Raw genomic sequence first — 26,777 nt, 5'->3', positions numbered from 1 at the left:
GCCACTCTGATAGATGTGAGGTGGTACCTCAGAGTTATTTTAATTTGCATTTCTCTGATCAAGTTATTTAGAGCAAATAATTTTTAAAATTAATTTATTAGGGCCTTCTACATGACAGCACTGTGGTAAGCAAAGGGGAGAGGAGGGAAGGAAAAATAATTTATTAAGGGTTTACTATGTGCCTTACACTGTATTAAGTGCTTTGCAAATATTTTCCAAGTATAAAAACAAGACAGTTTCTTGTCCTCATGGACTTCATATTCTATTATGAGCATATATTCACAAAAAGTAAATACAGTACATATGCCAGATAGAGTGATTAGCCTAACAGTAAACACTGATGGAAAAAAGGACACTTTGGCTGGACCTTAGAAGACATGAGTTAGAAGGAATGTGCCAGTTTGGAAAGATGGTTTTGAGTCAAATTTTAAAAGGCTCAAAAATGCCAAGCAGAATAATTTATAATTTTATATTAAAGGCAGTAGGGAACCACAGAAGTTTCTTGAGCAGAAGAACAATGTGATTAGATCTTTTCTTTTCTTTTCTTTTCTTTTTTTTGTGCGGCAGTGAGGGTTAAGTGACTTGCCCAGGGTCACACAGCTAGTAAGTGTCAAGTGTCTGAGGCCAGATTTGAACTCAGGTCATCCTGAATCCAGGGATGGTGCTTAATCCACTGTGCCACCTAGCTGTCCAATTAGATCTTTAAAATATCAATTTGGCAGCAGAGTGAAGAAAGCTTAGAATTAGAGGAAAAGAATTGATACAAGACACCAGTTATGAGGCTATTGCATTAGTTCAGCTGAAGGACTGATAAGGGCCTGGGCTAGAGGGTGGTTACTTTATCACCAGAGAGATTCATGAGATTCCAGACATGATGAATGGGTGACTTTAAAGAGACTGGGCAATTGATTAGATTTAGGTGGTGAGAGAGAAAAGAGATGAGGATGCTTCCAAGGTTACAGTCCTGATTGACTGGAAGAATGGACAGGAGAAATTGGGAGATTAAAAATCCCAAAAGAAATTGTGATTTAAGGAGGATGGGTGGGTTTAGAGGAAAAGATAATGTTTTGTACGCTTATGTGACATCATTTGGATGATTCACATGAGAAGTGATGGTCTAGATATGTAGATTTGTGCATCATTTGCATAGAGTTGTAAGTTTAAAATGGGAGAGCTGGTGAGATCACTGAGTTTATAGGAGAGAAAGTCAAGGATAGGGTTCCAAGCTACAAACACTAGTAGGGAGTAAGACTGGATGATAAGCTTTCAAAGGAGGCCCAGGAAGGTTAGTTGGCTAAACTCAGTTATCATAACCCAATGTAGAGAAAGTATTCCAAAGAATTCGGGGGTGGGGGGTGGGGTGGGGGGGTGGTCAACAAAGTCTAACACTGCATCAACATCAAGGATGAGGACTGAGTAAAGGCTAGGTCCTGTCCTGGGCCCTCATCTTACTCTATACTATTTTGCTTGGTGATCTTATCAGCTTCCATGGATTCAATTATTATCTCTAAGCTGAGGATTCTTAGATCTATGTATCTAGCCCTAACCTCTCTCCTGTTAATAAATGATCATCAGACCCATAAAGGGACATGAAATGAAACAGTCAGATCACCAATGAAAAGCATTTATTTTCTGAGAAGACCTTGTAAGGGACAGAAGCATTTACAATGGAGGGGAGAGAGAGAGAGAGAGAGAGAGAGAGAGAGAGAGAGAGAGAGAGAGAGAGAGAGAGAGAGTGAGCCCACTCATTTACTCAAAGGGGAGAGGAAAAAGGGTGAGATAATATAGTTTCTAGAGGCTTTCAAGGAGGGAGTAGGGGGTTGGGGGGAGAGGGATGTCTGTAGACACAATAAGCCATACTGTTTAGAAAGTGGCTCTTGAGTCCGCAGCTGCAAGATTTCCCTAGAGCTAGGCAAGGGTGCTTCTTTGGTTTCTGGCAGCTACCTGCATCTCCAAATTCAGCCAGAGTTCACTAGTAAAGGAGCACTGGTATGTCAAGCAGCCTTGAGCCTCAGGAATCCTTCTAATTGGCTGGTTGTCCTGTAACTCTATTGTCCTGCTCCATTGTGAGGAAGGGAAGTTCTACTACATAGTATAATCATTACAGAGCCTGTATTAATACTCCTAATCTCTAGGCTTGCAACTCCAGTTATCTATTGGACATCTCAAACTGGAGGTCCTGAAGATATCTTAAACCCAACATGTCCACACCTGAATTCATTGTCTTTTTTCCAAAATCTCCCCCTCTTCCTAACTTCCCTCTTCCTACTGAGGACACAACCAGCCTCTCAGTCACCAAGACTGAGAATCTAGGTGTCATTCTGATTTTTTACACTTTCTCACTCCTCATATCCAATCTCTCGCCAAGTCCTGTTGATTTTATCTTTTCCATATCTCTTGAGTATGCCCTCTTCTCTCTTCTGACAGTCACTCCCCTGGTGCAGGCTCTCATTATGACCTTATCATACTATCTCAATAGCCTACTGATTGGTCTACCTGCCACAAGTCTCTCCTCACTTCAGTCCATTCTTAGCTGTCAAATTAATCTTTCTAAAGCACACATCTGACCACATTGGCCCCTCCAATGCCACTTGAGTGGCTCCCTGTTATCTCCAGTTTCAAATATAGAATCTTGTTTGATATTCAAAGCCTTTTACAACCTGTCTCTTACTAGTTTTCTTATACCTTACTCAGCTCCACATAGTCTGTGATCTAGTGATAATCTTCCTTACTGCTACTCAAACAATATATTCTATCTCCTGACTTCAGACATTTTTTTTTTTTTTTTGCGGGGCAATGAGGGTTAAGTGTGACACAGCTAGTAAGTGTCAAGTGTCTGAGGCCGGATTTGAACTCAGGTCCTCCTGAATCCAGGGCTGGTGCTTTATCCACTGCACCACCTAGCTGCCTAACTTCAGACATTTTTATTGACTGTTTCCCATGTCTGATATTCTCTTCCTCCTCATCTCCACCTCCCTGTTTTTTTTCAAATCCCAGCTAAAATACTGCCTTCTGTAAGAAGCCTTTCCAAATCTCCCTCAGTGCTAGTGCTTTCCCTCTGTTGATTATCTCCAATTTATCCTGCATATCTTGTATCTGCAGTATCTCATATCTTCATGTTGTCTCCCTCATTAGACTATGAGATCCTTGAGTTTAAGCACCTTATTTCTACCTTTCTTTACAACAAGTGCTTAGAACAGTAGTAGGTGCTTAATAAATGCTTATTGACTGGTTGACTATTGATTGATGGATAGATAGTTCATTATCATCATGCCCCTTTCCAGTAGCAATGGTACTATTGATTTGAATATTGAATTTTCCTAGTAGGCCTGTTTCCTGGCAGCTGGCTTAGAAATGTTTGTTTCCATTTGATGAATCCCAGATCTCAATTTCAAGCCCTAGTCACCTGTGTTCTGTTTCCACATTATCATTACTATTATTATTATTATTTAGAACACATTTTAATACAGGTGTAACATTGAATGATTCCTTCACTTCAGCTCCTTCACAGCCAAACCAGAAGGCAAGGACTGCTTAAGTTTCTCTGCCTTCTCTTTGTCTGTGATGACCAAGGTGTATAGGTACCTGCTGCAGCGAACCTTCAACTTCACATTGTCCTTGTTTTTCTTGATCTTGACAGATTTGGCATCCTTTCGCCTGGCTGTGAGCAAGAAGTCTTTTATTTCCTCGATTTTGGGGGGCATGGTGGCAGCACGGCAGGATGAAGGGGCAGCGCGATGAAGGGGACTGAGTCATGGGAGAGATACTCATAACTCCTGTCTCCATATTATTACCTGCCTATTTATTTGAACTAAATATCCTGTAGATATCTCAAACTCAACGTGTTCCAAACTGAACTCATCTTTCCTCCAAAATTTCACTTATTTTTGGTCCAACTTCCATATAACTGTTGAGGGCCATCATGGTCCTTCTAGTCACCCACATTCTAAATCTCAGTGTTGTCAGTGACTTCTTTCTCTCACCCATCCCCATCCCTTCCCCCCTTCCCCCCATATCCACTCAGTTCCCAAATCTTGTTTCTGCACAGGACCTTTCAAATTAGTTCCCTTTGCTCATACCCCTACTCCCCAAGTTCAAGCCCTCATAACTATATCACCTGGGTGAGACTATTACAATAGTCTCCTCATTTGTCTACCTCTTCTTTTCCTATTTCAATCTATCCTCCACATAGGTGCCAAAAGGATTTTCCTAAAGCTCAAGTTTTACCATGTTACTCCCTTACTCAAAAAACTCTAGTGGCTCCCTGTTACCTATAGAATCAAATACAAACTTCATCTGGCATTTAAAGCCCTTTATAACCTTCATTAATCAACCTTTTAATCTTTGTTATACAGTATTCCTCTTCACCCACACCATAAGCCAGACCAACTGGTCTTAATGTTCCTTATTGAACTGGATAACAGTCCACTTCCCTCTTCCATGCCTTTGAATGCTTTGGCTGTTCTGTATTCCTACAATGAACACCCTTAGCTAGGGTATCTCAGAATATTTAATTTACTTCAAAACTCAGTTCATGTGACTCTTTTCAAGTCTTTACTGATTCCCCTTTGCTCCTGTCTTCTTCTTCCACATACTTCTGGGGTTTAACTTTCAAAATCACCTTGTGTCTATTTGGTACCTTTTTTCTCCTTACCTACCTAAATAGTTCCTTGCTGTTTCCATAAGATACAGGGAAAGTTCCTTCACAGCAGATGCTGTTTAATGTTTTCTCTTTGTAGCACAGTATCTAGCACAAATAAAGTGCTCAGTAATGTCTTGTTGATGGACTTATGGTTAGATGATATGATATAATGGATGGAGTGAACTCCAAAGGAGGAGAGGTCACTGATCAAAGATGGGTACAGGAAGTGGCAGTGAAGAGCAAGATTCCATAATGAAATGTACCCTGTCGGTCCACTGTGGTTGTTTCCAAGAAAGGTGTTATCAGGAATAATATTTTCCTCCAAGTATTCAGTTACATAAGGCAGTAACCTGGTATTATTGAAAAAGGGCCAGCTCCAGAGTTGGAAAGACCCAGGCTCATGCTCTGCCTCCAACATACTTTGACACATAAGACACTGGATGTGTTATTTAACATAACTATAAATCACATTAGAATTGCTGATCTTCTTGGGTTTGGGGATTTCCAAGCCTAGGAGATCTCTATATTGATACCACAGGTCTAGACCAAAAAAAGTTTCTTTTTTCATTGACACGCTTTATCTCAAAAACAGAAAATATTTGACAATACCTAAGCTGAATCTTAGATACACATACAAAATGAATGGGTGATGTTATAATTTTGTTTCGAAATGATTTCTTTATTTATATTTCATCATTCTTTTGGAAGTACAAAAGAAAACAGAATTTTGAAAGAATACTGAAGGGGAAGGGTGAGACCTTTTGTGATGCTCTGATGATGCCTAATGAATGCACACCTCTGGGACTTTTGGACTAGCTTCTTTTTGATAACAAAGGAAAGGAGGGGGAGGGGGAGACAAACAAACCTTGCAGAATGTGGTCCTGAAGCAACAACTGTGTTTACTCCTTTAGTGTTAACCCCCACGGGGTCCAGCTGCATGAATCCCATACCTTCGGTCCTGAGGGAGAAATACAACAGGCTGAGGGGACATCCTTACCTTTGGGGCTAGTTTCCCGTAACCTCTGTTCCCCAACTTTTTATGACTAAAGGCAATAAGGAAAAACTTGCATCACAGCCTCTGCAGCCGTTTCCTTCTCCTCCTCTTCTTCCTCATCCTCAGGTATTGGTATCGTTGCCCTCCGGAGACCCGGAGCTGGAGTGGGGACTGGGTGGTCACTAGAAGCGTGAAGGACGAGGTCAAATTCAAGGTCAGATGCACGCGTTTAGGGGGGGTGTCATGGCCTCATTCCTGGCCAGTTTAATCTCAGGAGGCCTTTGCTCTGAGAAGAGGAGCAGGCGGAGTCCGCAGCAGACAGGTGAGGTCTGAGCCTTACGCGTCTCGCTGCCCTCCCTCCCCCGAGGCAATTGTAGATGTGGTTGTGGCTGCCACTGAGGCGGATCCGGCAGGACTAGGCGGAGGCAGAGGCGGGGGCAGCCCCAACCCTGCCCCCAGGACGAGACCCTGGAGAGATAGGTGACTTTTGAGTACTTTAAAAGCTCCCTGAGCCAGCCTGGAGACCACATCTCGCCATGGAGGGATCCGGAGGCATAGACAACCCGGCTTTCGTCCCGTCCAGCCCCGGCTCCCGTCGTCACTTGCCGGCGTCTCCAGCTGAAGTCGAGGTTTCCGTCTTGAGTGGTCCTGGAGAAGAGCTGCAGCTGTCCCAAGAGCCGCCACCGCAGCCACCAGCGCAGCCCCCGGAGCTGAATGAGGGTCCCTGTGGCTGGAGACGCTTCACTCCCGACTGCCTGCAGCACTTCAACAATCCCAAGGGCTTTCTGTTTCTCTACTGCCTCCTGGCCCTCACCCAAGGTAACCACAGGCTCGGGGTCGGGCTCCTGGTCCTTCGGGAAGCTCTACGGAAAAGCATTCGTGGGCAAGAGGCGCTTCTTTGACCCTTGGTAATTGAGTGGAGGTGGGAAACGAGAGGGAGTGCATCGAGCTGGGCTCGTGGGGATCAGTTAGCTAGCGCCTGTCAACTTTGTTAACTGGACTGAGTTTTCACTACTTGGAATGAGCCCTCATCCTTCCTTCAGATAAAGAGGACCCAAGCCCCATATTTTGGTTTTTGCTCTTAAACATACACACATAACTATAGCTCATTTTATCTGTTCGTTTTATTAGCAGAACCCTTACTCGCGACTTGTAGTAGAAAATAAACAACAACAACAACAATAATACTATAGCTTTTCCGACGATTCTTTTGAAAATTAAAATCCCTGGGACTGTCCAGTGTGGATAAATTGAAAACCTTATGGTTTCTGTTATTTATAAGCTTATCGTTTTAAAGAATAAACCTCAAAGAAAAGTACAAGTGATACGGTAAGACTGTAAGGTTTAGATATCTATATGTTGTATTTTGGGGATTAAAGCAAGGTAAGTAATTCTGAGCAACCGCTGAATGGTCATCAGAATTTCGAACTACAGATGATATGGTGTGAAAGTAGATAGGCTTTCTAGGAAAAAAAACACCATTTTTTGAAATGTCAAAGAAGAGGAAAAGGAGAATGTCAACTAAACGCCCTCACTTTTGATTGTTATCAACTTATATCAACTTCAAAATTACCTGGCCTTCAATTTCCTTCACCCTCAATTAGAACCTATACTGTCTCAATGCCATTATCTCATCTCAAATTGTCGGAAATGAACCTGATAAATTAATTCACACTGATAGATGATTAATAACAGCTTAATGTGTTATTTCTTTTTCTTCTCTCTCTCTCTCTCTCTTTGCGGGGCAATGAGGGTTAAGTGACTTTCCCAAGGTAACACAGCTAGTAAGTGGTCAAGGGCCGAGGTCAGATTTGAACTCAGGTCCTCCTGAATCCAGGGATGGTGCTTTATCCACTGTGCCACCTAGCTACCCCTTAACGTGCTATTTCAGGAATATTTTTATTTTTCAAAAAAAGCAATAACTCGGGAACTAGTAATTTTTGTCCAGCTTTTCTTGAAGCATAGTTAGTGTGTGGGTGTGGGTTTTTTTTTTCTTTATCCTTTGGCAAAAGGTGGAGGAGACTTTACCGCACTCCATAAATCAAATCAACTATTTAGGGTAGTCAGTAGATGGGTGGCTTTAAATGGTGAACAATCTAATACTTAAAAAAGCATTATACAATTTATCAACATTTAAAGGTTTTTTAATTTCCTTCTCAGTTTTCTAAATTAAGGCCATTGTTCTAATGAGTTTTCCCACCCTTATCTCAATGAGATTAATACTTAAAAAAAAAAAAAGGAAAAGAATACTTAGGTACTTACTAAGATAAAGAACTTGAATCTGCATCTTGTCTAAATGGTTAGCACTCTGAGTTTTAATTTTCTTGAAAAGAATAATTTGATTAGCCCATAAAGGACAAAATAATTTAAAAAAATTTCAATGTAAAATAATTAACTTTTAATACTTTATAGTTTAAAACAGTTTTAAATGCCAGATCAAGGAGAAAAATAACTGCTTCTATATGTCATACCTGTCATAGTATTCTGTGGTACTTCTAATTGCAGTTGCTAGAGGTTGAAACAAAAGACTTGTTGCTAATGTTTACTTCTTCTTTGAACCTTTTCTAGGAGTAAGTAGTCTCTAGAGAAGTCACATTTTGCTCCTTGTTAGTCTATATGAAATAAAGGAAGGTGATTTTCCAGTTTTAGTTAAGTGATGATTTTTACAATGGCCTATGGATAACCCAGACATTTTGAACTCTTCCAAATTGAGAGTATGTTAAGTAAGTGGTGGTTTGCTGGTCTAGGAAATTACCTAGTGACATGGTATCATGGGATTTCACTTGGCTGGCTGCTTTAAACACAAACATATTTGAAAAAAAAATGGAATAAAAGAAGTTAGCATGTAGTTTGTCATTAAAAAACAAAACAAAACAACTCAGCTAAAATATTCCAAGATCTGTCATTTTGTAGTGAAGTAATATTTGTCAGTAAAACAGACTTTGGGATAGTATGTTTGTGAAAGACTATGGGATCCTTAAATTGTGTTTTATACAAACTAAATTTTAAAGTTATAAATAAATACATTTCTGGTATTGCTTTGGTAATGGTGATCAGTAGTGACATAATTCTAAAGTACACATTTGTTATTCTCTTTTTCCTTATAGGTATTGTAGTAAATGGCCTAGTAAATATTAGTATATCTACTATTGAGAAGCGCTATGAATTGAAGAGTTCCTTGACTGGCCTGGTATCATCAAGCTATGACATTTCATTCTGTTTGTTGTCATTATTTGTATCATTCTTCGGAGAAAGAGGGCATAAACCAAGATGGCTTGCTTTTGCATCCTTTATGATTGGACTAGGATCTCTTGTATTTTCTTTGCCACACTTCACAAGTGGAGAATATCGTTTTGGATCCATATTTGAAGGTAAGGGCTTTTTTTTTTTTAGGTTCTTTTTCTATTTTATAACTTGCATCCTTTTCATTTATTTATTTGGTGAGGCAATTGGGGTTAAGCAACTTGCCTAGGGTCACACAGCTAGTGTTAAGTATCTGAGGCCAGATTTGAACTCAGGTCTTCCTGAGTCCAGGGCTGGTGCTCTATCCACTGTGCCATCTAGCCGCCCCTGGTAAGGTCTTCTTTTAAAAAAAAATAGATAAAATGGTACCCAATTAAAAAGTTTTGCAATTGTTACAAAATTAATTAATTATGTTGTCATGGAGGAGAGGTGCTGGTTCTTAGGTATTCCTCAATAAAGAATTACACTCTCACACACAGTCCAATTAGTGGTTTTTTATTTGGCCCTAGGAAAGTGACCCAGTGGAAAATCAAAAACTTCACGAACCCTCTCACTCCTCAGGGTAGAAACATTCTCTTCCTAGAAGACCAAAGCTTTTATAGAGGATAGATATGGTGTTTACTTGAAACTGGAAAGTTCCCTTTTGGGGTGAGGTGGGGAAAGCTTGGATGTTTGTCTTATTCCTGAGAGTCAATGGGGATTTTGTTTGTTTGTTGAGGCAATGGGGGTTAAGTGACTTGCCCAGGGTCACACAGCTAGTGTCAAGTGTCTGAGGTCTCACACAGCTAGTAAGTGTCAAGTGTCTGAGGTCTGATTTGAACTCAGGTACTCCTGAATCCAGGGCCAGTGCTTTATCCACTGTGCCACCTAGCTGCCCCCAATGGGGATTTTTTTTTGAAATGATTGTCCTGACCTTTGGGGTTATCTCAGTCACCTAGCTCCAGTCTGGTAGTCAGGTAGTGGCCTTTTTTGTAGATTTTATCTCCCCTTACTTCTTAGGTATGTTTGTCCTCATATCTACTTGATCAATCTAAACTTTAATAGTCCCTTGATTCCTTGATATGTCAGTCCTATTATCTGGTCATCTTTGCTTTTGCTTCTCACAGGAGAAACTTCTTCTGATTTATCCAAAGTCCCATGTCAATGTCAATATTCCACTGACCAGATCAAGTGTAGTTATTTTGTGTATCTAGGACAGGGTTTCTTAACTAGGGGTCCACAGACCAAAGGTCCATAAACTTGCATTAACAAAAAAAAAAATTACATCTTTATTTAAAGATAATTGGTTTCCTTCACTATGTTTTAGTTTCTTAGATTTATAAAAGTTTCTTCAAAGGAAATACAGACTTGGGAGACAGAAAGTCAGTTTTTGTGGTTACAGTAACATTCAGGATAATTTAATTCTAATATATAGATGTCTAATATTTATAAATCAGAAAACTCACTTCATACACACTACTTGAAGATTCACTGTATACCTGCCAAATCTCCAAGGCCAGATGTTTAATGAAGTGCTTTTAGCTAATTTAATAATTGTCAATGTATGTTTCTTCTGAATTTGGGATGGTTAATTCCCCTGTTTCTTAAGTTCTTTCAGTTCAAAACAGTCCATCCACTTCTGAAAGGCAGCAGCTCTATAAACTGCTGTGGCAAATAATATTGGAGGGATGGTTTGATAAATGGTAATTTCAGTGTATAATATTTGGTTAAAAGAATCATTGTTATTTTTTCATGTAAAACAAATAAAATATCCATATAATATAACTTAGTTAGTAATATCCTATGGAATAGCATTTAACATTTTTTTCCCCTAAAACAAGTGACTTAAAAAGGTTTGTTACATTCTTGAGTGTGGTTTATTGAATCTTAGAGAAAATATGTTCCAACAAAACAACAATTTCCTAATAAAAAGGATTATAATTAATAATATTTGTATATATAGACACAGTTGTATCAGAAGATATATATTCTATAACATTCTTGTTTATCATAGTGGGGATGAGAAAATAAGGGGATATTTTGAGGTAGACACTGAATAGAAATTACTGGCCTAGATTGAATTAGCAAGAAAAATACAATATATTTTGATTTAAAATAGTGTTAGAAGGTTTTAAGTTGAAGTAATTTTTTGGAAGTGAGACTAATCTGACAAATTGGGACTAGAGAAGATTTTGTGGATAAGAGATATGGAAGGACAGAGACTGCCAGTTATATATTTGAAATCTTAATCTTTGAGATTAAGATTATAGGAGAATATGATGCTATCATTAAAAACAAACCAAAAGGGGGCAGCTAGGTGGCGCAGTGGATAAAGCACTGGCCCTGGATTCAGGAATACCTGAGTTCAAATCTGGCCTTAGACACTTGACACTTACTAGCTGTGTGACCTTGGGCAAGTCACTTAACCCTCATTGCCCAGCAAAAAACCCCAAAAAACAACAAACCAAAAAAATCCCAAACATTGGCATCCATGTAATTATTTTGATGCTAATTTTATGCCATCCTCTTAGGCCTCTATGAAGTACACTTAAAAAAAAACAACAAAAAACAACCAAAACGAGGTGATTGAATTGTAAGGTTTTCAGAATAGTAAAAAGTAAAATTTAGAGTGCCTCAGAACTACAAACTTCCTAGTTTCCTTATTTGATATTTTAGATCTTGCAAGGTAACACGCTGTGTGGTGTGCATTATGGGATAACTACTATTAGCTTCTGATTCTGGAATCTTTCTTTGCATTTATATTTTAAATAGACAATATTTAGATATTATGTGAAAAAATTTGAAACAGCTAGGTAGCTTATGGCTAGAGCACTGGGCTCTGAATCAGGAAGATTCATCCTCATGAGTTCAAATCTGATCTTAAGATACCAGCTAAATGTTCTGGGTATGTCACTTAGCCCTGTTTGCAACAGTTCCTCATTTGTAAAATGAGCTGTAGAAGGAAGTGGCAAACCACTCCAGTATCTTTGCCAAGAAAACCCCATATGGGGGTCAGGAAGAATCAGACAGGACTGAAAAATGAATAAACAACAATTTGAGAAATGAATATGGAATCTTTCCACAATAGATGTAGCGTATCTTGCATTTTAGAGCAAATTTTTGGTAATTTGAATAGGTAATAAGAATTGCAACCAGGAGGCATAGGAGAGATTAATGTTAAATGTTAAATGTTAAAGGTCTGTTACTTTTAACTTAAAAATCTACTTTTAGGCCAAATATTTGGGTTTAGAAGGGTAATGCTATGTAGTTACTAGATCCCTTCTTCTCCCAGCCCCAGTGATTTACTCCTTGAAATGAATCTCCTGGATTGTGTTGGTCTCTTGAGTTTCTTAGAATTAGTATGACAATAGTAACGTGTGCCCTTTATCTTTTTGTCCCCTTTCCCAATCATCGTGAGACTGCTACCAGTATTTTTTTCTACTTTGTTGTTCTTGTTATATATAATATTTAATGTAAATTATGGATTAAACAGACTTTTGTGGTCTTTGAGAAGTGAATTACCATTTATAAAATCGTTCCTACAGAAAAATATATTCTAAGTAAGCCCCAATAACAGAATTAGAAACAAATTTATGAACTACAACTCTGGTATAAATTGGCATCACTTGCCTGGTATCAGGGAATCTCTGCTTTGGAAGGGGTCTCAGAGGTTATCTAGTCCTACCCATAGCTCAACAGTAATCCCCTCTACAAGATCCTTATCAAGTAGTCATCTAGCCTCCTCTTGGTAACCTTTAGTCCTTGGGAATTCAGTTAACACCAGAGGTTGCCCATTCTGCTTTTGGATAGTTTTCATTGTTAGCATATTTTATCTATATTTACACTAAACATAAACCTGCCTCACAGAGATTTCTACTCATTACTCTTTCTTCTGCTCTCTTGGGAAGAGCTGAAGTAATCAAATCCCTCTTTTATGTGACAACCCTTCAATACTTGAAAAGGGCTATTCTACCTCTGCTAAGCTTTTTCTTTGTCAGATTAAATATATCTACTTCCTTATGTGAATTCTTGAATAGCAAGGTTTCTAGTCACCTGACCCCCCCTGATTACCTTCTGTCTGCTCCAATTTCTTGATGCTTTTAGCTCTGGTGGATTTGTGATGTCATTCATAAGAGGACTTTCTTCAGTATTGCCAATTACAAACCAGGCATGCCCTCTCATCTTTTGTGCCCCTGATCCATGCCCTTTCATGAATGCTCCATAAGGGAATCACTCAGTCAACAAGCATTTTAAGTACTCATCAAGTGGCAGGCAAAAAGACAGACAATCCCTGCTCTCAAGGAGCACTCATTCTAATGGGGGTAGCTGAAAGGAGTAGGGAGGAGGTAAGTACCCAGTGTGGGAGGACATAAGCATGAGGAAGAAGTGACTGGCCTGGATGCCCTCCTTAAATGGAAGTTCTGGGAGGAGTTATTTAATCAGGAGAGGCCTAAAGGGGTGGAGGTTTGAATTCTAGGATGAAGAGGTTTCTGGGAGCTTGGTGGATTAAGGTTGGAGTGCCGCCTGATGAGAAATCCTTCCTCTTTTTCTTGATTGCCTGGCAACAAATGGGATACATGGCTGGCTATCTCTCTTGTTTTTTTTTTCTTCTTCTTCTTTTTTTTTTTTTTAGTGAGGCAATTGGGGTTAAGGGTCACACAGCTAGTAAGTGTTAAGTGTCTGAGGCCAGATTTGAACTCAGGTCCTCCTGAATCCAGGGCCCCTGCTTTATCCACTGCACCATCTAGCTGCTCTGGTTTTTACATTTTGAATTAAAGTTTAGTTGTATCTAAAAATAGAAAAACCATTCTTAGTTGGGGACCACATAAAAATAAGCTATGGGCTAGATGTATCCTTTGTGATGTGGGATGGAATTAAAGTGATCAAATTGACCCTGAGTCGTCCCAAAAGAATTACAAGACTCAGTGACTCAGTTTCCCAAGTTTTATTGAAAAACTGTTGACCACAGGGAGAGTACCAGAAAAATGGAAAGGTATCTCTTGAATAGGGAAAAGAAAAGACAGTTATATTTATGGTATGGATAAATTGATTATCAGCCTCATTATAATAATCTCCACCTTAGGGGAGGTACAGGGGAGGGCCTATCCTAATTAATTTGGAGTGCTTCGGGGCTTAAGCCAACCCCGCCCCCCCCCAAGTGGGAACCTTTTGCCAAGGAGGTGTGTTTTGGGGGTTTACACGTCATAAGGTGAATCTGGGGACAAATTTGGCCTTTTCTGTGCATGTTACCTCAGCTTACCAAGGTCAGAGTGTCCCTGTGTTCATTCTTTGGCTTAGTTTCTGGGTATTGACATTTTATCAGTTAGGGTTTTTATAACCTGTCTCTTTGTAGTTAGGGTCTCTGTGACCTGCCTCTTTATGTTTTTCTTATGAGTGGCGATTAATGGGGGTAACAAGAACCTAGGCCCTGACTTGTATTGATGAGGACCCAAGTCTTAAGTTATCCATTAATCCCTTTCAGAACTCAGATCTAAATTAGAGCTTGGGTCTTAGGTTTGTCTGTTAACACCTTCTTTACCTCCTACATCACTTGGGCCTTAGTTTGCTAATCCCTGAAATGTATTAGCCATCTCTCTTACCCCTATGTTATTTATAGATTTGAATATGGTAACACTGATAACATTTTATAGATTATAGACCCAAAGACAGTGATAGTCCTATCATTTCTTTCATTGCTATGTACTTTGCAGTTGCTTTAATAAATATTTCTGACTGATATTTCTTAACATTCTCTATTAAGTTATTTTTGTTATTAATGAAAGGCAGTGCTATAGAATGGAGAGTACTGGACTGGGAATCAGAAAGTCCTGGATTTCAGTCTTACTGAACTTACTCTTTTACTTATTAGCTTTGTGACTATGTACAAATCACTTCACCTCAGCCATTTTTAATTGATATAGTTCCTCATAGTACACTGGCTTTATAATGTTATAGTTTACTAAAAGTGCTGAAAGAGCAGGTAAAAAAAATACTGACCATATTACATCATTTTACTGTTTAATTTTTGGCAATGAAAAGGGAATGCAAGTTTAATAAATGATTTCGTGCCAGGCATTAGAAGTTTCAGGCACGAATCAGGCCTCTGAAACCATAAGTGGGCTTTCTTTTCTATGTGGATATTGGCCAAAGAATCAAAGTTAGCTTGGGTCAAATGCTCTTAACAAATAGTCATGACATCATCTGTGTTGTTTGACTTGAAATTCATATTTAGGAAATGGCCATATAGCTTCATGTGATTTTTATTTGTCCCTCTTTGAATTAGAGGGAAACCAAAGGAGAGACAAAGATAGATTGGATGGGATGATTTGTGGGAAGATTAAAGTAATTTAATATCTGCAGTGTGCAGAAGAAAACAAAGTACTCTGAATATGATTAATCTTGTATAAATGCCAAAAGGGTGAGAATTATACTGGAGGTTCAGAGTTACATAAAGGTGATAGAGTACTGTATTAAAAAAGCTTGAATTTTTTTTTTTATAAAGGGGAAAGAACATTTAAGTAGATTCTTGGGAAAATGTTTTCCACACAGAGAAACTACTTATGTAATTGTAAAAAACAACAACCCCAAACTGGTTGTGTAACTTAAATGGAGCCGTGAAACATCAAAAGGAAATTTTGGTTAGAGACGGTGAATGAGAGAAACCCTAGGTATTAAAGTTAAAAGTATTAGCTACTTCTAGGATGTAATATTTTAGATAGAAAGCCTAATTCATATAGAATCCACTGACACAAGGGGTCACTTAGGCTCTGTTTGAAGACTGCTAATAATGAGGAGCCTTGGTATTCTGGGACAAGCCTGACTCAGTTTGGTCTGGACATAGGGGTGCAGGGGGAGTTAGGCCTGGGATCAGAATGAAATGAGAAACTAGGAAACCATATAACATTTACAAAATATGTTTAGTTTATGATGTGTTTTTTTAAATTATGGCTACAACTGTATCTTGTAAATTAAATTGCTATTGCTATGTTTTTTATATATTGCTATTGCACCAGTTTTGGCAGTAAGAATTTATTATTAATATTATATATACCAGGGCAGCTAGATGGCACAGTGGATAAAGCACTGGCCTTGGATTCAGGAGGACCTGAGTTCAAATCGAGCCTCAGACACTTGACACTTAACTGGGCAAGTCACTTAACCCTCATTGCCCTGCAAAAACAAAAACAACAACAAAAATATTATATATACCAGTAAAGGACTGACCACGAGGCAGTTAGCACCAGCAGGAGAAAAGTCCCAAAACCATGTCTCTCAGAGACAGAACTGGTCTCAAGGAGAGTTCAGAAGACCTACAAAACCTACACTGTCTTAAGAGAAAGAGCAAACACCAAAAGCCCCAGGCCCTGGTGTAGCCAAGGGTTTTATCCTCTTTTTTTTTTTTTTTTTTTTTGGGTGAGGCAATTGGGGTTAAGTGACTTGCCCAGGGTCACACAGCTAGTAAGTGTCAAGTGTCTGAGGCTGGATTTGAACTCAGGTACTCCTGACTCTAGGGCCAGTGCTCTATCCACTGTGCCACCTAGCTGTCCCCTTGCCTAATTTCTTAAAGATTTTCTATAGCACAGTTTCTAGTCCTCACACCATCCTGTTCACTATTTATGGGATACCTTCCAGTTTGTCATTCTAAATTTTCTTACCTAGAACTGAATATAATGTTATAAAAGTAGGCAGCTATACATGGTGGAATAGGTGGTACTCAAGGTCTGGAGTAAGGATGTTTTTGTTGTCATTTTTACAGTTGTATCTGACCCTTTATGACCACATTTTGGGTTTTCATGTCTAAGATCTAGAGTGGTTTGCCATTTCCTTCTCCAGCTCATTTTATAGTTCAGGAAACAGAGGCAAACAGTGAAGTGACTTAATTTAGGATTACACAGCTAGTAAGTATCTGAGGCCAGATTTGAATTCATGAAGATGAGTCTTCTTGATTTTAACTCCAGTGCTCTATCCACTGTGCCACCTCACTGCCCTGGGAGTAAGGATGAAGTGTTCAATTCCTGCCTTAGATACTTAGGAGTTGTGTGGCCCAGAACAAGGTGCTTAACCTCTTACATTGGGGGTAATAATACCACCTCATAGGGTTATTGTGAGGATCAAATGAGCCACTAATATGAGCACTATATAGATGTTAGCTATTATTGTCTATTAACCAGGGCAGAGTATACAGTAGGACCTCTGTTAAAATCATGCAATGTCTCATGTGTTTTTTTTTTTTTGGTTTGACATATACGGAGTTTTCCCATCAGAACTCCCAGGCATTTTTTCACATTGATTAAACATATTTTCTACTATATTATACTTGTGCAGTTGGTTTTTAAAAATTCAAGTTTAGGAATTTATATTTATTATCTTTAACTGAATCTATGTTAGAGGGCAGGTACTGGGCTTCTTAAAAATCTTTGTATGCTTTGTCCTCTTCAGGCATTTAGTAAATTTTTTTGAAATCAGTTATTAGCTCCTTGTTCTGGCCTGTCTTATTTTCTGTTTTAGTTCTATTCATCTACAAATTTGATCATGTCATCTATCCTAATGGTTGATTAAAAATGCTGAACAAAACAGTATTTTTTTTCCTAGAAAAAAGCCTGAAGATTAAATAGTTTATGCCAAACTTATGTGAATAACTCTCATCCTCCCAGAATGCTCAATAGAATTGAACTCCTTAAGGGTAGAAACTTTTGTATTTTGTTTTTTGTGCCTGGCACATGGTTAGACGCTTAATAAATGCTCATTTGATTGTTGAAAGAATGTTGGACTGAGTAAATCTGTTTGATGTCAAATTTTATGTTTGTTGAATTTAATTCTACAAGAATTAAATTTATTTTTGAACCCCTGTGAATGAGTAGTACTCTCATTTTGCTATAACAATGTGTTTATCTTTTGGGGACTGATGGAGTGGACAACGAAATTTCTAGAGTGCAGAACTAGGGGATTTACCTAGGCCAGGAAAGTTTTCTTTCTTTCCTTGTAGGTGGTTTATCAGTTCTAAGGGCCTTGGAGATCATCTAGTACAAATCTCTTTTTAATGATTAGGAAATGGAATCCTAGAGTGGTTGGACATTTTTCCCAGTCACAAGTATATTTCATGGCCACTTCAAAGAAGATAGTTATTAACTATGGAAAGGATAAATAATAACCACCCTGGTTAACTGAGAGAATCAAAGGCCTCCCCGCCCCCTCCACCTGCCCCACCTTTCCACTATCTATATTGAACTAGAAAAATAAAATGAAAAACTATTGAAAACGATTGAGTATCCTATATGTAAGTCATGATTCTGTATGCTATACTCAAAATCCTTATCTGGTAGGAGAGTGAAGACAAATTCACAAGGAACAACACACCAATCTTTAGTAATTTGTTATGAGTGAATAGAGTTCTTGCTTTATGTAAATTTGTATTACACAAATTCAACTTAAAGAATTCTCTTTTTTTTGTATTTTTTGGGGTGGGTGGGACAATGAGGGTTAAGTGACTTGCCCAGGGTCACACAGCTAGTGTCGTGTCTGAGGTTGGATTTGAATTCAGGTCCTCTTGAATCCAGGGCCAGTGCTTTATCCACTGTGCCACCTAACTGTCCCCCAACTTAAAGAATTCTGAAAGAAATCTGCATTCCAAAAAAAGCCTATGTTAATTTTAGTGTACTGTACTGTGTTTTGTCTCTCCACTCCTGCCCTTTGAGTTCTGGCTTCCCTCCATACCCCCTCCCCCCAAAAAACAACAACCACCACCAAAAAACCAAAAAAAACCCCGCCAAACCAAAACATTCCAGGTAAAAGCAGAAGAACAGAGGCAGGGAGAGGCTGCCACCATTGTCCAGGCTCTAGGGCTTTCCCTGGAGGTCTGTGGAATGATCCGGGTATATACTTATAGTCTACTGGTGGTACGCTATTAGTGATGAAGGAGGCCAAACGGTTAACAGAGAAACTAAGGTTTGTGTTCTTATAGTAACCAAGAGGGTTTGTCCCTTTCAACCCTCACCATCAACAGAAACGGTAACTAGGGACCATTAACCATTAATAGCCACTAATATTCCTAGATGACAGGACACTTAGAAACCAGATCTTCAGTAAAAAGATATCATAAACAGAGACCCTCTGGGTCTGACAACTTTAAGCATGTCTTTAGGAACATGCACAGAGAAGGCCAAATGTGTTCTTAGGTTCACCTTATGACGTGTAAACCCTAAACACACACACACACACACACACACACACACACACACACACACACACACACACACACACACACACCCTCCTGGGGAAAAGGTACCCACCTTGTGGGAAGACCAAATTAGGATAAGACCTCCCATGAACCCCTCCCACAAGGAAGAAATTAAGATAATGAGGAGATAACCTACTTTTTCTCACTATAAATATAACTATTTTTCTTTTCCCTATTGGAGACACCTATGTCCATGGTGCTCTCCCTGTGGTCAGTAGTCTTTCAATAAAATTTGGAAACTGAGTCACTGAGTTGCAATTCTTTGGGATGCTTTACGATCAATTTGATCAATTAAACTCACCCCCTACTACATTGCCACTCCTCTTTGACATAGTATTTTGAGGACAGTTAGGAACTCCAGCTCTTATGTGTGCCTCTCTTCAGATCTCTGTGTACCAGCTCTCTCTTCCTCACTCCCTCCTCTTAACCTCCCCCCAATCTGTATTCTAATTCGCCTGTGGGGAAAAAAAGGAAAAAAGGAGGGGACAATTAATATACTTAAATATGAACACAGTATAATTAAGTTTGTTAATTTTGAAGGCTTAGTTAACGTAGAGTTACAGAGTAAGATGAGCTGAAATAGCTATTTGTCAATCAACATTTTAAAAAATGCTTCCTACATGCCAGATACTGTGCTGAGACTCAGGATACAAAAAGATAGTCCCTGCCCTAAGAAGCATACAGTCTAATGGGGGAAACAGCATGTAAACATATATAAAGAGCAAACTGTATACAGGATAAGTAGGACATAATTAACAGGAAAGGCACTAATATTAAGAGGGTTTGGGGAAGGTTCCCTGTAGAAGGTGAGATTTTAGTTGGGACTTAAAGGAAGGCAGGAAGGTCAGTAGTCAAAGTGGAGTGGAGAATAAAGAATGGTTCAGTCATGGGGGACAGCCAGAGAAAATGTTCTTTAATATAGATTAATGTTAAAAAAAGAAAATTTTTTCTTACTTGTTGTGGTTGGTGTGGGTGTCCTTAGGAATTCCTCTTTAAAGAATTATACCCTCTCGAATGCAAATCCAATTAGAATATAATAATATTTTATTTAGGTTCTATAGAAAGGAAACCAAGAGAGAAGTAAAACTTTTCTCATAGGGAGATAGTTCCAGAGACGTGGTTCTCTGGAATACCTATCTCCTTGACCAGGAGAAAGACCATAGCTTTTATAAAGGATAGTTGGTGGAAGGACAGATGGGGTGATCATCTGACTGGAAAGTTTCCTTATTGGGAGTGATCACCCAAGGGTGGAACATCCCTCACTGGTGGTGGCTGGGGGAAGTTGGGCAAGAGGTGGCTTTCATCTCTGGAGCCATCTCCGCTCCGTCTGCCTGGCGTTACTCAGGCAGCAGCCACACCTAATGGACTTACCTCTATTGCTTCAAGGTGTGTCTGTCTTCCCAAGGAGAAGACCTGTGTCAGCTGGCCAGTTTAAACTTTACTGACGAGACAAAAGTACAAAGTAGTATTAGTATTGTTTGGGGCAAACTGCCTCAGTTTATCCAAATAACTCGAGGAGACCACCAACTCAAGCAGAGACAGATTTATTACATTCCTGCAAGAATGGGCAAACTCAATAACTGAGTCGCAATAACTAATACATGCCTTGAGTTTTTATAGTAATGGTGGGAGCGAAGTCCCCATGCACACTAGGGAGTGCTCACAATCTAACATTCAATCTTGTCTCACCCAGGGTGCATGCTTAGCTCGTGATCAATGTATGGAGACATGCATACGTGTTCCAGGAATAAGGGGGAAAAGGGGAGGCGGAACAAGGTCAAACCGAAGGAAGAAGGAAAGGGGGCGACAGTCAGATGTTTCAGATCTCACAGTTCCCACTGAGTACCCCCTCTCCTCTCCCGGCCCCTATCTCTAAAGATGCTCAACTTTTGAATAACAGGAAGAGTCACTCAGGTGTTTCAGCATTGTTTTGTAAGTTAATTTTAGAAGGATGACAGGGTTAAAATTTATCTTTGGCTATGTTAGGAAATCAAAGAAATAGAATAAACAATAAAAGAATAATTCATTGTTGGGACCCTAGGGTCAAGGGGATTCTGCTCTGAGAAAAAGAAACATGTCACTTAACATCTGGTCTCAACTTAATTGCCGCATCCTGTGCTGAGCCTTGTCCTTTCTTCTTGAGTCCTGAGTATTGAATCAGTGGGCTAATCCCCCAACCCACTCAACAGGGACTGGGGTTCTGACATATGATGGATTCCAGATAAAACTAAGATGTAGCTGACAAGTGGGGAGACTGAGCAGAAGTAAAAATACTGTTAATTGGCAATAAAACTTAAAGGAGACAGTGAGAATTTGACAAGCAATAAACTTTTAAACTAACTATACTGGGGCAGGGTTGGGTATCTTCCAGGCCCCATCTTCAGAGTATAATCTGACTCAAATCCATAATTATCTCATACAGTATTAATATTTTTTTTTCAGCATTATGGACTGCTCAATTAAAAGGTGAAGAACAGGGCAGCTAGGTGGCACAGTGGATAGAGCACTGGCCCTGGATTCAGGAGTACCTGAGTTCAAATCCAGCCTCAGACACTTAACACTTACTAGTTGTGTGACCCTGTTGTCACTTAACCCCAATTGCCTCACTTAAAAAAAAAGGTGAACAAAAAACGGGTCATTTTATATTTTTACTTATTGATACAATTCATTATTGTTCATACCATTTATTTGGCAGTTGATCATCTAATGTTTTTGGACATCTCTTGAACATTTTTTTTTTTTTTTAGTGAGGCAATTGGGGTTCATTGACTTGCCCAGGGTCACACAGCTAGTAAGTGTTAAGTGTCTGAGGCTGGATTTGAACTCAGGTGCTCCTGACTCCAGGGCCAGTGCTCTATCCACTGCGCCACCTAGCTGCCCCCTCTTGAACAATTTATACTCAAGAATAACTCACTGCTAATGTTGCCATAGAAGCATGGAGGCTTTTTGTAGAAGGTAGTACTTGAGCAGAAATTAGAAGGAAGCTAGGGGTTGTAAGAGGTGGGAATTGAGATAGCACCTTAAGTGTTGAAATTGGATGTGGGGTGTTGTGTATGAGCAAGAAGGCTAGTTTGGGGGGAGTATAGAGTAAGGAAGGAGGGAGCAAATAATGTGGGATAGATTGTGAGCTCCTTGAGGGCAGGAAATATCTTTTGCCTGTTTGTATTCCCCGTGCTTAGTACCCTGGCTGACACTTATGATAAATATTTATTGGGTGACTATTAAGGCTAGAAAGGAAGGTTGGGTCCAGGTTGTGAAGGACTTTAGACCTAATCAGAGGAGCTTATCTTGGAGGCAACAGGGAGCAACTGTAATTTATTCTATTTGAGTGTGGGACAGGGAGTGATATGATCTGACCTGAACTTTAGGAAAATCACTTTGGAAGCTGCATAGTTGGAGTAGAGAGGTGAAGGACTCAAAGAAAGGAACCAAAATTGGAAAGCTATAGCAATAGTCTAGGTGAGAAATGAAGAAGGCCTAAATCAGACTTTGGCTTTTTTGGGTAGAGAGGAAATCATCATGTATCTTATAGTGAAAAAGGCACTAAATTAAGTGTCAGGAAGCTATGTTTTCAGTCCCCATTCTGCCACTAATTACCTTGTGTGACTTCGAGTAGCTCACTTTGTAGATCTTGGCTTTATCACTTGTAAAATGGGAAGATTAGGTGAGATATCTGAGGTCCCTTCCCACTCTCATTTTATGAGCTGAAAACAGTAAGTTTTAAGACATTGAAACCATTAAAAATACATGCAAGTCTGTATGAAACCAAGTGGTATGGGGTTAATGCATTTCATTGAATCCATATGGGAAATACTTGCAATGTTCGGAATTTTTCATTCCTTACCTGGCTATACTACTATTGAGATATCTGACTTCTCTCTGGTTCCCCAGGAAGCTAATTTTTCAGATAACCTCATCATCCTATAGGATCTCATTGGCTTTCATGCCCCACCTCATCACTACCTTCTGCCTCTCTGACTGGAGGAGAAGACTCAGCTCAAACTACTCCTTTCTCACCTGACTGCAATCCTTTGAGATTTCTTCGACTCACACTCCCCTTTTTAGAGTCTTTTTGTGTTTTTTTCTTCCCGTATTAGATTGTGAGCTCCTGGTGGACAGATTGTCTCCTTTTGTATTTGTATTCCTAGTGCTCAGCACAGTGCCTGACACATAGAAGGTGCTTTGTCAATGTTTACTGTTAACTAATTACTCTGAAAATCAGACATTTGAAGACAGATATCTGATGAATCCATAACTAAATTAAATTTTTTTTTGCAAAAAATTTCATAATAATAAAATCTAGTATTTAAATAGTGTTTTAAGGTTTGCAAAGTGCTTTATAAATATTTCATTTGCTTCCCAAAACAACCCTAGGAGAGGCAGATGCTATTATTATCCCCATTTTGCAGATGCAGGACCTCAAGCAGATAGAGGTTAAGTGACTTGCCCAGGACCACACAGTAAGTGTCTGAGTCTGGATTTGAACTCAGGTCTTCTTGCCCTGAAATTGAGCCCTAGCCCAGGGCTTCTTAAACTTTTTCCACTCACAACCCCTTTTCCCCCAGAGAAATTTTTATGTGGCCCCAAGTATATAAAATAGGTACATATAACTTTTTACTGTAGTCAAATTTTTTACGACCCTCATGTGGGGTCATGACCCACAGTTTAAGAAGCTTTGTTCTAGCCTATCACCTAGTTGCCTGGTGCCTATAATTTATAAATAAATGTCTACTTCTTAGGACAGATTTAAAGCCCTTAATCTAAATCCATTCTATCAGTAAACTTGCCCAACTTCTATCCCTTTCTAAGAGTCCTTTAGGTTTTATTTATTTCCATTATTGTATCTGTTGCTTGTAAACAACAGAGTAGCTGCATGTAGGAGTGTCTTTAGTCCAATGGTAAGGTAGAAATAACTTATTTTAAATAATCAGTCAAGATTCTAAATAAATAAACCCCACCTCTGCAATTGCTTTGTCATCTGTTGCTTTATATAAAAATTTACTCAGCTAGGTTTCCACTTAAAGATTTCACTTTTTTTCTTAAGGAGTTCTCAACCTGGAGTCCATGAATGTTAAAAAAAAAGATTTTTCTAATTGTATTTCAATATAATTGGTTTCCTTTGTAATCTTGCATATTTTGTTTTATGCATTTAAAAACGTTATTCTGAGAATTGTTCCATAGGCTTCACCAGACTGTTAAAGGGCAGTACTTGACACAAAACAGGTTAAGAAACCCTTCTTTAGGCTGCTTTTTCATCACCTCCTAAGATAATGTTTCATAACTGGCTTACAATCTCGGATGCTTTAGTATTGTACCTTTTGTTGAAATTTGAACTAACCAAACTGTTGAAATGTAAAGGGGAAACTCTTTGGGGAAGGAACTGAACAAAAAAACCAACAACAATGAAAGGGCATGTATCAGTGAAATTATCATGCACAATTCTGTAGTGCAAACTGCATTTTCATGGAAGGGCAGAGGACTAATTCATTCAGGATTGACTTAAGTAAAAATCAAGTGCATCTGTCCAGTATTTGTCCAAGCCTGCCTTTGTTCTAGTGGCTGAGTGGCAATTATAGTGTTACCATACCTCTTCTAGGAATGCGAGAAGTTATGGGCAACTTCTTATTTCAGTAGGCAGCACTGGTGATGAAAGCACTGACAGTTAGAGTTCTGGCAAATACCACTTCCCTAAACACATCTTCACAGAGCTAGTTTCTAGTGACGTAGTATGGACACAGTTGGGAAAGAATCTGTTAAGCCTTCAACAGCATCAGTTACTTGGGCTGAATATTAAAGATAATATTTGCCATTTATCAAATTTGTTATGTTATGTAAATGGGAAGTGAAAAAGAGACAGATCTAAAAACAAGCCCCATGATGTTCTATTTTGCTTATAGAGATATGAATTGTTTCCCTTTATCTCAATTATATACCTGACTGCTTAAAGTATATCTCTAGAGACTTTGGTAGTTAACTACTTTATTTGTCTTTGCTTTCTAACAAAACTATGTACTAGCTTATGTATTCAACAAATGGCTAGTGCCTACTATTTTCTGGCACTCTCTAAAGTGTCATAATGTCATAAATGAAACAATACCCACCCTTAGGGAGCATGATTGTATTGGCCAGATGAATAAGTGCAAGATATATGAGGTAAATAAGAAGTAATTTTTTTGGGAGGATGGAACTGGGGAGGAGGATTAGGATAAGGCCCCATGGGGAGAGACTGCAAAGGCACTGAGAGGAGGGGAGGTGGTTTGATGGAATTACTGTGTATGGGCAACAGTAGTTAGCTACTTGGGTGGGAATGTAGATAAGAATTCAGACAAACATCAGGTATGTTATTATATGTAAACAGATGGAATGGTGTGAAATAATGTTTATATAACTGTTAGGTTTTTGAAAAGGGCTTTTGGAAACATAGTTTGTAGGAAAGAAGAAATGAGGAACTTCTCATATCTTTTGATTATTTTTTTAATTGCTCAGAAGACAAACTAAGGTGGTGTATGCTGCTTTGGTGATTCTTGTTGAGTATTATTTTGATTATTTTACAAATGAGGAACTTTTTATTAGATAGCAGTTGATTTGACTTCTACATGTGCTTTGGAATAATATCTTCAAGTAATTCTTTGTTAGAGAGTTTGATTCACTATAATCACAGAATTGAATTCTTATGTTATAGTGGGTACATTTAAACTCACACATTGTAAAATATAGCCTATTTTGAATAAATATGCTTTTAAAAAATTAAACATTATTTTATAGGTGTAGGGAATCTTCTGGTGAGGAATTACTATTACCAATGAAGATCCTTTACTGAAGTTTTTAACCTTAGAAAGTTGCATGGGAAACTAAGGAATTAGGCCAGGACTTACCCAGGAGGGACTTTGAACTCATGTCTACTGACCTCTCAAACAAGTCTGATCTCTCAAACAAGTCGTCTTTCCATTGCCTCTTCTAATGTTTTACTTTCTTGTTCAGTCATTCAGTCATGTCCAACTATTTATTGACCTTGTGGATCAACTGTCCATGGGGTTTTCTTGGCAAAGATACAGGAGTGGTTTGCCAATTCCGTGTCCAGTTTTATGCAGGCAGTGGTTAAGTGTCTTGCCCAGGGTCACACAGCTAGTAAGCATCAGAGGTCACATTTGAACTGAGCTTTCTTACTCTAGGCCCAGAGCTCTATCCACTGTGTGACCTATCTGTGTACACACACACACACACACACACACACACACACACACACACACACACGCACACGCACACGCACACGCACACACACACCCGCGTTCATTTAAAATTTTTTTCCAAGATCCAAATTCTCTCCCTCCTTCCATCCCCTTCCTTACCCATTAAGAAGCAAGCAGGGGCGGCTAGGTGGCGCAGTGGATAAAGCATGGGCCCTGGATTCAGGAGTTCCTGAGTTCAAATCCGGCCTCAGACACTTGACACTTACTGGCTGTGTGACCTTGGGCAAGTCACTTAACTCCCATTGCCCTGCCAAAAAAAAAAAAAGAATCAAGCAATATGATATCGATTATATGATGTTTCACTATTAATGATAAGTGAAAACTGTTTTTTTTGTTTTGTTTTGTTTGTTGGTCATTCCTAAATGCTGGAATTCATTTTGTGAGGATATAGGTTTAAATCCTGGCCCCAGCATGTGATCTTTTTGTCTAGCT

At 39.0% G+C, this 26,777-nt stretch overlaps 2 protein-coding genes across 2 annotated transcripts in view; one reads left to right on the top strand and one right to left on the bottom strand.

Annotated features, from left to right (window-relative positions):
* Positions 1-3,491: 3,491 nt before the first annotated feature.
* LOC122737363 (60S ribosomal protein L38-like) lies at positions 3,492-3,704 on the bottom strand. The gene has a single exon (XM_043979853.1). It carries the CDS (start codon positions 3,702-3,704, stop codon positions 3,492-3,494), a length of 213 nt encoding a protein of 70 aa, XP_043835788.1.
* A 2,468-nt stretch (positions 3,705-6,172) lies between these two features.
* The window catches only part of LOC122736441 (solute carrier organic anion transporter family member 4C1-like), a 106,741-nt gene continuing 86,136 nt past the window's right edge, over positions 6,173-26,777 (top strand). The window contains exons 1-2 of the mRNA XM_043978657.1: positions 6,173-6,455; positions 8,744-9,007. Coding sequence (XP_043834592.1) covers positions 6,173-6,455; positions 8,744-9,007 — 547 coding nt within the window. The remainder of the gene's footprint in view (positions 6,456-8,743; positions 9,008-26,777) is intronic.

Source organism: Dromiciops gliroides, chromosome 1 (assembly GCF_019393635.1).
Source record: "Dromiciops gliroides isolate mDroGli1 chromosome 1, mDroGli1.pri, whole genome shotgun sequence".
In the NCBI taxonomy this organism is placed as follows: Eukaryota; Metazoa; Chordata; class Mammalia; order Microbiotheria; family Microbiotheriidae; genus Dromiciops; species Dromiciops gliroides.
This window is presented reverse-complemented; position numbering and strand designations above follow the sequence as displayed.

Bases quoted from the DNA above. Each gene is read 5' to 3' on its own strand.
- LOC122737363 (XM_043979853.1), bottom strand. From the start codon at position 3,704: ATGCCCCCCAAAATCGAGGAAATAAAAGACTTCTTGCTCACAGCCAGG.